Genomic DNA, 12989 nt, shown 5'->3' on the forward strand with positions numbered 1-12989 from the left:
TTAAATCCGCCGCACACCTTTGAGGCAGTGCTGGCAGTGCTTGGTACCCTCCTCCTCGCGCCCACGATCATGCCTTTTTAATGTCTGTTAGATTATCGTTCTCGGTAATCCGTCAACAAGCAGAACAAGTGTGGAATTAGTCTTATAGATGTCGCATGCACCTGTTTGTGTAGTCATGTTATTCAAATGCAGAGGGGAGCGGTGTCTTGATTTTTCCATTCGCTGAGCGCAGGATGCTCTATTTCATATGATTTATTTGATTTATTTATTTTTTTAAATTGCCCATAAACAACCAAAATCCGTCTCACGAAAAAAAAAAAGTCTCAACATGTTGCCACTCGGTGCCAAACTGCGCCCCCCCCCCCCACCCCCCAGGCACCGCAGCCTCACGGAGAGGATGTGTTGGACCAAGTTACTCAGCTGGAAACTGAAAGCAGTTCTTTCCACCACCTCAACACCCTGTGAGCCGCTGCTGTCAGTTTTGTAGTAGCGGTTAAAGATTCCATGATGGCGGCTGCGTTTAAACTTTCACCGTCCACACCCGCCCGCACTGGGACACATCAAGACCTGTTGCAGTTCTCTCTCAAACGTCCTTGTGGGGGCTTCATCTGCGTGGGCTTTAATTTTTTGTGTCAATAGATGTTCGATGGATAGAGAGACAGAGAGAGAGAGGGCGAGGATAAGGGGGTGGCAGGGTGAGGGAGAGTTGTGGCAAGCTATTTGAAGAGTCTGCATGCTGGCCAGACTTCAAACCCTTTGAACTACAGCACCAGTGCCAATCAGTGGAAATATTCATTGGCAGAGTATTTATTTTTCAGTTAGTCAGGCCTCTGAAAGTGATGTGTGACTGCTGGACTCACACAACCTTGGTAAACTTTACTTGATCCGAGCATCACAAGTTCTACCATTTTGAATGTAACATGTCGGCCAATTAGCTGACACCGTTATCCAAAATGAGTTGTAACGAGTGCAACCACAGATGAAGCCTATAGTTTTGGGTCATTAACATTAACTAGTGCGGCGCCCGTTTAAAAATAAAAATAACCTGTCTTCCCTCATTCAGACTTGTTTAACCTGATTTTGTTTACATCTGCTTCCCCAGCAGCCCAGTTTCAGTCTGCAGAGCCATGAACGAAGCAGTTGAAAGCCACGCCCCCGCTGCTGCTGTTTGTACAAAATGTAAAAAAAAAAAAAAAAGAAAAAAAAAGTGTCCAAATTGCACCAAATTCGACGCTGCACTTCCTTGGGTCCTCAGCAACAAACATGCCAAGACTGAAGTAGATCAGACGAACGGTTCTCTTGATAGGCGAATCACATACAGACAGACAGAGATTCCTCGTATTATGGTTAGATTCAAGGGTAAGAAATGTTCAGACAATGTGGCAGATATTTCAGCTTCAGCTTTTAACTAATCTTTAATGAATAATGACACAATTTTAATCAAATTACTTTAATTCTTTTTTACAGAAAACCAACATTTTGTCACCCAACTCAGCTCCTGGTTTAGGGTAATCAAGCGACCTTTGAAGCTGTATACGTGTTCGTTAAAAAAAAAATCCACTTGGTCTGCTACTCGTGCCCTGATTCTGATGCATTTTAGCATTACCGCTTCAAAAAAAATACACCAGGCTTCACAGTAAATGCAGTCTTGCAGAAAGACCCAAAAACTGCAGTCCGACAGTGCTGGAAGGCATTTTTGCAATTTCTAAACCCAAACCCTAAACAATAAAAGGCATATTTGAAAGATTTGTGATCTTAAAATTACATGCATCTTGTTTAAAATTGCTTTTTGTGCAGTACTTACACCAGTCCATAAATAGAAAAAAAAACCCCAAAAAAAAAAAACACACCCTGCCAGTAAACATACAGTGCATCCCTGACCGGTGGTGTAAGGTTGATTTGGCTCCATGGTCGAGTGACATATGGAAGAGGCGGTGCACTTCCCTGATATAAACTCGGTGTTGTTGAGTCATCTGGAAGCAGGGGAGCTCCGGCTGGACCTCGGCTATTAGATGTTGGGAGCGATGAGGAAGAGAGAGCGAATACAGAAAGGGATGAGGAAGCCAAGAGGGGAAAGGGAGATTTGAAAAAGAGCGAAATCAGACAAACGTTGACAGTGAGAGCTTGTGTTGGTGAGAAAAGAGACAGGTGCATAGCTATGGGGAGAAAAGACAAAAAGAAAGAAAGAAAGAAAGAAAGAGGGAAAGAGAAAGACAAAAGGGGGTGGCGGGGGGGAGGTTGGCAGAGCCGGTCCTTCTGTTGCTGTGGCCTCCCTCTCTCTCTCCTCGCTGGTCCTCTGGAGGCTTTCCAGAGAGCCCTGCTGTACTTAATAAAGGCCAGTCAAGCACCAGGCAGTGCTCCAAGACCTGCTATTTTTCTTCACTTCCTTCAAACCCGGGCTGGAATTTTTAAGGAGAAGGAGGTGGGTGGGGGGGGACAGAATTGAAACAGCAAAATTAAGGTGTTCAATCTGCTCCGGTTATTGGATTTGGTTAAAGAAGAGTGTTAAAATCCGAGCGAAGGGGAAGAAAATAATCATCCAGTGCTTCGTTTCCACTGTGCAGCCGATAGATTCATGTACCTGCCCATTTCCAAAGTGCACACCATGGAGCAACTGTACTGTATTTCTGCAAAAGCACATGTGAATAATTAAAAAATCTCTGGATCTTTCAGAGCAAGCTGTAGGACTCTCTTAGTTACAGTTATTCAGTGGTAATGCTCCGGCGTTGTGCAGGAAAGGAGTAGCGGCAGAAATGTTTACAGAGGAGTTGTCAGAACTTGTCAGCTGAGCAAGTACTACAGAGTCGCTAAGTGTGTGTGTGCCTTTGGGCTGGTTTGAAAAATTGAGTGTGTCCGTGTGTGTGTCCGCGTGTGTGTGTTTGTTACGGAGCGAGAGAGAGAGGGTGAACGAGTGAAAGGGAGAGAAGGAAGGAGGGATGGAGAGAAAAGAGAGAAGGGCTGTTATTCCTCGCTGACCTTGGCTAAGGTTTCACTGAGCCTGCGGTGTCTCATGACCCTGTTTGGATTTTTGCACAGGAGCGGCGGCCTGCTCAAACCAGTTACTCGCCTCACCTCCGCACACACGTAGATAGTACTGCTAGATTATCTCGTCTGTTTCGTTCTCGCACCGAACTGTATAACCAACCTCATTTCTGACGGGGCAGAGTGTACTGTATGTTAACTGAAGTGACGTGTGTATTTCCTGTAACACATTTCACAGTCGCTGACGTACGCTCCTATCAATCTGACCCAGTTTCGGAGCGTAAATAAGTTACTCAGTCACTTTACTTGAGTAAAGTGTACTTTTCTATTCGGCTATTCTGTACCTTTGCTCCGCTACATTTGTTTGATCACACTAGCTACTAGTCACTTTGCAGTTTGCTGCTGAATCAAAGTCAAATAAGCACGTTTTTTTAATTCATTTATTTTATCTACAATTGTTTTATTTTTTTGAGAAACAAACATGATAATCGATCAATTATTGTTTATTCAATTGATCGATTATCATGTTTGTTTCTCAAAAAAATAAAACAATTGCAGATAAAATAAATGACCCGTAGTATACAGTAAAATCCAACATTTAAATAAATGTTTAAATTACTTTCACTTGTACTTGTTAAGGTTAAGTTCAAGGTTTATTTATTGTCATTTCAAAACACCGGGGTTTTTAGTCAATTTAAGCTACATAACATAAAAAAAAGGATTTTTTTTTATTTTATACAATCAAGTGCAGAGGGTGAGCTGAGGAGTCAGAACAGCTCTGCTCTGTATTCTGGTTATACGTCAGCAGATACTTCTGTATCTTTTATCAGATGGCAGCAGGGTGAACAGACTGTGGCTGGGGTGGGTGTTGTCAGTCAGTCAGTTTTCATTCAGGTGTCAGTGGGTGTTGTCTTTTGATTATTATACCGGCAATCGACACTTCTTGTTAGTCAGTAAATGTTGATTGCACAATGTGTTTCCTATAAACCTCCAGTTCACCACGCAATTGTATCTGCTGCCAGGCACGAAATCTCCCGGGAAAATGAAAGGCTCATTTAATATTGGATACTTGAAGTACTTGAGGTACTGCTGATATGGCTGACTTTCACTTTGACCAAAGTCATTTTAACATTATATCTTCACTTTCATTTGGGATTTTTTATGTATTTATTTTTTTACGATATATGTGGTTTTGGTTCATGTTGAATGATGAACCCATTATGACTAATGATTATGTCGTATTTTAAGGAAAAGCCCTTGCAGAATGCAGAAATACACAATTTTACACTGGAACGGGCATATTTTATCGTAACTGAAGTTGTTTTGAATCCAGTGGTACCAGATATTTGATAATAACTCAGATACAGCCATTTCTGTATCACACTATATTTAGTCGCAAGTCACATGGGGTTACTGATTTCATTATTAAAAAAACAAAAAACATAAGGAAACATAAGGAAACTACAGGTTCCTGTGATCCCCTGTGACTAACAACTCCGAACACCCTATTTTTAGTTTAGTTACTAAACAACTAAAAATAGGGTGTTCAGAGTAACTTACGCTGTAGCCTCATAGTTTGACCGATTTGAATAATTTCAATGTATTTTTATTTTTTTTTGCATAGCTCAGCCAGAACTTCAAGTGCTGTAAAGACAATTATAAAATTCCACTGGAGACATTTACAGGTGAACAGACAACACCCTAAAGCCTCATTAAGTTGTACCTTTAGTCATGCTCAGGGCTGGTTGTAGAATTTCTATTAGTAACGAACAGTATCGGGTTTTAAATCAACCCTGTCAGTCAGGTATGTACCTGCAACCCAGAGCAGGAAGCTGCACGTCTTTGAACAGCACTGGTGCTAATGGCTTCTCCTCGCTGCACGAGTTATGCCTCTTAATTTATTTTTTACTTCTCACATGCATTGAAAAAAGAGAGCTCACCCAGAGCTTCTGGTGCACATAACAATGCAGCTGTGCTACCAAAAAGAAACATGGCCTAGTTGAAAAAGCTTCTATACCTGCAGCGAAAATCCGTTTGACACCAATTACGGTGGCATAAATGCCCTATTTTGGGGCCGGTCATGGTAACGCCCCTAAATGCCAGGTCAGTTTCTAATCAGGGTGTATGTGGGTCAGTGGGAGAAAAACAAAAGGTCCCAGTGCAGCGCCTGGGTTTTAGCACATTCTCATCATGTCAGCCACAAAATAAAGCGCAGCCTTTGCGCCGGGGTCCAATCTGTTTTCATATCTGCTTTCCTCCAGCCTCGCGTACGTCATGCTCGGAGGTGATTGTGCATCAAAGTAAGAAGAAGAAAAACGACATAGAAAGAGACAGAAAAGGGAGGACAAGAGGAAGGCAGACAAACACACAAGCACACATTCCCAGAGTTATTGACCTACAGTGATCTGTTCTCAAAAAGACGCAATCCTAAATGACAAGGAGATTTTTGCTCGTGGCTATTCATTCTGCACAACTCAAACAGGTCCTGTCACTTGCCGTTTTTTTTTTTCTTCTCTAGTATTGCTCCAAGCTCCTTTTGTGAGGCATTCCGTCTATTCAAAAGTGCTGAAAAATTACATGATTGGGTTTTCAAAAAGGGGGGTCATTTGCTCAGAATATACATTCTGCAGTGAAAGACATTTTTGGAAGGTTTTAAAAACACTATCAAAGTGTACTAGACATCAGTTTACTGTCGACTCTTCTCAGCATGTTTAGCCACACTGTGAATGCACGCGGGTCTGGTGACTGCGCCTGAAGTGACAAACATTAGGTCACATGACTGGGAGCTTCTTTACCTTCACTGATGAAAACATGACCTCATTTTTCAGAGGTGAGCTGTGCTGCTGAATGAAGAGTGTTCAGCTCAGTCCTGGATGCTCCGGATCAGAGATGCAACTATCAGTTGATGTCGTCAGTTGTCAAAAAATAAAAAAAAGTAAAAATGGTCAACTTTTTCAATTACATGTTTGAAGGAAAAATGTGAAACATTATCATGATTCAGCTCCTGAAATGTGAAATGTATATATGTATATACATATATATATGTATATACATATATATATATATATATATATATATATGTATATATATATATATATATATATAAAAATATATATAAAAATATATATAAAAATATATATATATATATATATATATATATATATATATATATATATATATATATATATATATATATATGTATGTGTATATATGTATGTATGTATATATGTATGTATAATATCTATATATATACTGTATATGTATATATATATGTATATATATATGTATATGTATATATATATGTATATATATATATATATATATATATATATATATATATATATATATATATATATATATATATATATATAGATATATGTATATATGTATGTGTATATATGTATGTGTATATATGTATGTATGTATATATGTATGTATATAATATATATATATCTATATCTATCTATATATATATATATATATATATATGTATATATATATGTATATTCTATATATATATATATATATATATATATATATATATATATATATATATATATATATATACATTTCACATTTCAGGAGCTGAATCATGATAATGTTTCACATTTTTGCTTCAGACATGTAATTGAAAAATATGCATGTTATAAATGCATTATAAATGCATATATATGTATATATATGTATATATATACATATATACGTATATATGTACATATATACATATATATACATATATATACATATATACACATATATACACATATATACATATACACATATATACATATACATACATACATATATATACAATAGATCAGTTGAACATTAGAAGTAATGACTTTTAGTAATTATGGAATTCCAGTTTTACTTTTTTTACCTTGTTCATCGTTAGTACTGGACCCAAGGATGGGTCATGTGTAGAAAATCCTTTCAGATTGTAAATGACATGATCCTATGATACGTTTTCTGTAGAATTACAATCTTGATTCCAAACAATATTCACAAGCAAGGGTGGTGGGAGTAAAAGTAAAGATATTGTATTATTATTATTATTATTATTATCATATTATTATTATTATTATTACTTTTGTAAAAGTGAAAGTCACCTATGCTCATAGGACTCATAGGTAAAAGTCTTAAAGTATCTGTTTTTTAAACTTTTAAATTAGATTAAAATGTATGTATGTACTGTATATACTATGGGTCAACCAAGTATATACGAGTACCTCAGTATTGAACTTAAGTCCAATAGTTGAGTAAATGTACTCAGTTACATTCCATCATTGTGTAATGAATATTACCACATGGGCTCAGGGACAAGTCATAAACACATATACAAATGATAGCAGCCCCATTTTCTGGGGGGGGGGGGGGGGATCAAGGTTGTAATTCAGAAGTACTCTTGATGGTTTAATAACCCCGCACTGGATGCCTGTTTTTGGCTAACCCGGTGAATTAAATACCCCTACAAATCAAGGTAGAGTACTTCATCATCCCGCTGCCATAAAGCAGTCGCGCTCATTGATTTGCAGCATTACCCAATGCACCCAGAGGCATTAAAGGCATGGCGACGTTGGTATGAGCAGCATGACAAAATCTTTGGTTGGCAGGCTCAAACTGGGTCATGGTATCTAAGGTCATATCTTCGTCTTGGCTGAAGGACAACTGAAGGCGTTCCCTCAGACTGATTTGGGGTGTGCACCTCGAGAGAGAGAGAGAGAGAGGCGAGGTGCTTCTTAATCTGGTCGCCAGCACCTGAATGTCATTTAAGAGCTTTGGCAGGCTTCCATCCCTGTGACTTTGTTCTCCTGCACAGAGAGAGAAGGAGTGAGAGAAAAAGATACTGTGGACATTTTGATGCATCCTCACAGTGAAGTTACTGTATCTCATTCCTCACGTCTGTCTGAATGGATCCCGTGACACTTGGCGTTACTTTAAGTGCATTGTTGCTAGCATCCGAGTCATTACAGTGTGAATGAGTGTTGCTGCTCTGGTCGTTGAGCAAACTGCTCGATGAATGGGGTCTGGTTGACACAATAATTGAGCTCTTTAATACACATAAGCGCCTCCGTTCTCCTTTTTTTTTTTTTTTTTTTGTTGTCACTGTCGCCGAGATAAGTTTGATTCAATGCCTCGCAGTATATCAGCGGTCTTTCATGAATCGGTGGCTACACATGGAAACTAATTACCTCTTGAAAATGGTGAAAGTGGTTGTAATGAGTTGCTAAATAGGCTTAGGTCGTCAACACTGGAAAAATGTCCAAAAAAAAAAAGAAAAAAGGCGACTGTGTGGGAGTCTGAGAGTAATTCACTGAGCACCTCTAATTACCCTTTACACAGTCGCACATTTCTACACTAAAGGAACATACCGGCGGTTGTGCATGGCTTAGCCCATTAACTGCAAATGGTGTTTAATGTGCATTTGACAACCATTTTTTCTGAGGTGCACCACGCACACATGAATGCATTCCAGGTGGCCGTTGGATTTCCAACCATTTGGAGATGTTAAGAGAATCAGCTCAGAGAGATTAGAGACTTGCTTGAGACAGATAAACCATCGCAGCGAGCGCGCGGAAAACTTGATGTATTTTGTCGTCCTGGTTACTCTTTTTTTTCACACTCAAACAAACTGACCGTTGAGAATTCAGTTTTGGCCGCCTAACAGTTGCTCTTTTATCGGATGTATTATTTCCTAAATCAGGTCTTCTAATGAAAACCATAATCGCTTTCTCAAAAAGAAAGTGCTTATTCAAAAAAAAAAAAGGAAGAAGAAAAAAAAAGACTGAAATGAAATGATTGACCTTTTCTCCAGTTTGATTTCCTGAGTTTTTTATTGAATTCAGTCAGAAATGTCCAAATAATCTAATAATGACAACAAGTCCCTGCTTTTACCTCCATATCTACACACAAGCATTCACACTCAGTCCAAAAACAACAGCATACATTAAATGGGTAGTTGATGTTTGACGGGATATGAAACAAAATCAATCAAAACATCTTTTCGCGGATATTGTAAGCATATGGAAATGTCTTTTTAGGCTGATACAGTGAATCGCACACCCGACACATTAATTTGATAGTCAGTGCTGCCAAGAATAGTCTTTCTAATTAATTTACAACGTTGCCCACATGGCCTAGTACAACCAGAGATGTTAAATTGATAATTTATATCATGTTACAGTGTATATGCTCCCACCGCTCAACCCCACAGTCAACTAAATGTTCATTCTAGTGGATCACAGTCTCTCTGTCTTTGAATATTAATCAGTCAACCTAAACTGTTCAGCTGTAACGTGAGATGTGCAAAAACATGCCAAACTACCGGTATAGGGTAGAAAGTCTGCGGAGGAAATACATACAGCCTGTATTCAGAAACTGAGCCTTTCAACGAGCGCGAGAAAAAGAATGTGAAGATGAAAGCGCGTAAACATTTTCTTGTAAATGAGCATAAAAAGGGACCTTGGATACAGCACACATGGGCAAGAAACGCAGTACTACTTTTAATCATAAGCAAAGTTTCTTAAGTAAGACACATTCCCCACCAATCATGTCAAAGGATCAATAAGTTGGACTCCTATCTAACAAGTCTGCCCTGTAACCACACCACGTCTCATCGGGAGCAGCAACATCTAAACCTTTGGTGCTGTCCACTATTCAGATCCAGTTTATAACAGAAGGTTTTTGTCTGTTTCCCAGTTCCCAAAGAGGGTCTGAAGAACCAGGCAGCATTCGAGGAGATGAGGGTTAATTACATTAAGGAGCTCCGGCGTTCAGTGGGAAAAGCAACCAACAACTCCGGCCAAACCTGGCAGCGCTTCTTCCAGCTCACCAAGCTACTGGACGCCATGCATGATGTAAGTACCCTCCGTCTGCCATGCCAATCGCCTAAAGTACAGCACAGGCTTCCCTTGGCAGCCTCTCGGTATGCCATGCCTTCACACACGGCGCGAGGTGTCCGGTGGCACTTCGGGCCTCTCACATATCACTGGACATGTTTTGAGTAAAAATGGCAGCATAGTGGATTGGGATAATGCATTTACTTTGTGGTTCAGTGGTGCTGTGGCTCGGAATAAGGATTATTGCATCCCAGTCTCTCCCTCAGGGGGAGGTTATTTTGGAAGAGGCGATGACCAGCCTGTATTGGTGAATGGAACAGAAGGGGATCAATGCCAGCTCCCAGTACACAGTGGTCACTGTAGCAATTGAGCTAAATCACTGTGCTTTTTCTCATGCATGGGCAAACCGGCAGGTTGCATAATGTCAGTGCAGGCCAAGAAATGAGGGTCAGCAGGCGAGAGGTCACAGAGATAAATGACCAGAAATCAATGACCCCCAGTGACTGAGTGTATGGGGTTAGACTGAAAGGATGACCCCTCCTGTGGAGGAGGGTTGTCCAAGAAAAAAAAAAAAATCAGTGGCGCCCCCAAGTGGTGAGCTGGAAAGAACTGAAAAGGGGTCGGTGCCCTAACAGAATGTAAACCTCATGAGAACATACAGAATCCTGCTTAAAGTCATATACAATCATATGCTATCAAATGAAAAGCTTCAACTCACAATATGTTTCTCATCAAACGTGTGTGTCTGTTTTGTCCAGCTGGTGGGGAACCTGTTAGACTTCTGCTTCTACACCTTTCGTGAGTCCCAGGCCCTGAAGGTGGAGTTCCCCGAGATGTTGGTGGAGATCATCAGTGACCAGATACCAAAGGTGGAGTCCGGCCTCACCCACACAATCTACTTCCACAAGAAGTGACTCACTTAACAGTTGGGACAGAAGCAGCATAATGAACTGAGCGAGAAAGGAAGAGAGAAGGAAGGAGTTCAAGACCCGGAGGAGAAAAATGTGCGAGGAAGGCCCGACCTGTTCCGTTGGCCTGCACCCCGTCGCCCAGTATGCCAGCGTCCTCCTCTTGGATGGGAAAGTTAAGTGGCGTGGCGACACGAGGAAAAAGAGGGGAGAGTGATTTTGACCCCCGCAGTCAACACGAGCGGGTCAGAGCTGTGAATAGTTGGTCGAGTCGAGCGCGACACGCCGAGAAGGACTTGTGACAAATGTGACAAAGCATCCCGCAGTCCCCCTCCGTGGCCCCCTCCCCGCCCCAAAGACGATAACAGTATTTTCTATGGAGATAAAGCCATACATTTCTTAGGATGCGCTAGATACATTCACTGCGCACACACAAACCCACATACACAAACACACACACACACACACACACACACACAGACACGTGGACACAGGCAGAGGGAAATTGAGACACATGCTGTTCACATGCCTTCACAGAAACGCACAGATGCACTCCACATGCACTAAAATCAGAACACAAATCTAGAGAAAAAGTTTTTTGCAAAATATTACCTGTGGCTTATGCAGTCTTTCAAAAAAAAAAAATAACAGCACTAGGAAAAAAGAAAATATGCCAGTAAATAGATTTTTGCTTTGCAGTGTAGCAACATACTGCAAAAAAAAAAAAAAAAAAAAAAAAACAGGGCAAAGGACACTTTGTGGAGGCACAGAAATTCTATCCAGACTGTAAGGCGAGAGGTCTTTTTGAATATATTCCAAGGGCTATACAAGCGTCATCATAAGCTGGATAATTACATTAAATCTAACAACAAGTTTGATCTCAATCGGTGTCATAACAGCCATCATTAACGTTCACATACTGAGTTTTTTTTAACTAAAAAATATGTAGTGAAACAATCAAAACTAATATGCAAAAGTCCAAAGCTAAAGCTCGTTTTGAAGTAAAAATGTCTCTCTTGTGTAAAGAAAGCTTGCACGCGGCGCTCCCATGTCATCAAGTCACTATATTCAGGCATCGCGGTGTAGAATTACGACGAGAATCGGCGGGCGATTTCACCTTTTTTGTGCGAACGTGGTCAGGAGAGCGCTGCAGGATGGAAAAAAAAAAAAACATGCATTCACGGAAACAATTTCGGCAGAAGTCGGCGCGTAATGGATTTTGACTGAGGTGCATCCATAGTAATTGTGTTTTGTGTTATCTCCAGAGCAGCTGTCCAAATGTCTGTTTTTACTCACAAATGAAGCGAAACCAGCCCTTTGTGAACCAACACTTATCTACTCTTCCCAGAAATAATAAAAAAGCATTTTATAAACGTGTGTTGCAAAAGGTTTAGTTTTTGACAAGCCAGTCATTTTACATTAAGGTGCTTCATTTCTACAAAAAGCCAGGCAAAACATAACATGTACAGTAACTCGTAGGAAAAGTCCGTATTACAGTACACTTACGTACGGACACACAGTTTATTAAACACACATACTCTGTAAAGTTGATATAATCCAAAATGGAGCATTACTCTGCAGTGCTTACGGCAAACGGCTAATGTATCAAAAAACCAGGCAAATGTGTACAGGTATTAACAACTTCTTAAACACATTCTATTCAGCTGTTGTACAGATGATGTTTTGAGGTACATGTTGATGAGTGCTTGATAAAGAACTGTTGGTATGATCACCTGTCCTTATTCAGTTTGTTTTCCTTTCTCTCTTCACTTTGGGCCAAGTACTACTATTTTGAGCTATGGCGGGCCCAGTCGTCTGGACCATTAACTTGTCTCACACCCCACTGGTTTTCTGGGTGGTTGTGGGAACACTACTATGATGCTACTGAAAAGCGATAGAGCCGCTGGGGGGGGGGGGGGGGGGGGGGGGGGGGGGACAGTGTGTGGTGGGAGGGACGGGTGTGATTATTATTATTATTATTATTCTTTTTTTTATGTGCCCTGTGAGTGTGTATTTACATGTGTGAATGGAGCGAGCGTGGCTTTTAAGTTTGTTTGTGTGCGAGTGTGCGCATGTGTTTTTTTTTTCGTTTTTTTTTTCCTGGCAAGCATGTGCATAGTTGATCTGCTCTTTCAGCGTGGGTATTATGCATTTATGTTATAGGATTAGCCGTATCCTATTTCCACATTTAGATTTGCACAGAGGAGATACAATGTGAAATGAGGCATTTAGTGCAGCTAGCAGGAATTGTCTGTTTTGA

The 12989-nt window shown here is 40.3% G+C and overlaps 1 protein-coding gene across 1 annotated transcript in view; it reads left to right on the forward strand.

The window, feature by feature from the left end:
• The window catches only part of nr3c2 (nuclear receptor subfamily 3, group C, member 2), an 81164-nt gene extending 68705 nt beyond the window's left edge, over window positions 1-12459 (forward strand). The window contains exons 8-9 of the mRNA XM_030418022.1: window positions 9682-9839; window positions 10580-12459. Coding sequence (XP_030273882.1) covers window positions 9682-9839; window positions 10580-10735 — 314 coding nt within the window. The 3' untranslated portion in view covers window positions 10736-12459. The remainder of the gene's footprint in view (window positions 1-9681; window positions 9840-10579) is intronic.
• Window positions 12460-12989: the final 530 nt, after the last annotated feature.

Source organism: Sparus aurata, chromosome 1 (genome assembly GCF_900880675.1).
Source record: "Sparus aurata chromosome 1, fSpaAur1.1, whole genome shotgun sequence".
NCBI lineage: Eukaryota > Metazoa > Chordata > Actinopteri > Spariformes > Sparidae > Sparus > Sparus aurata.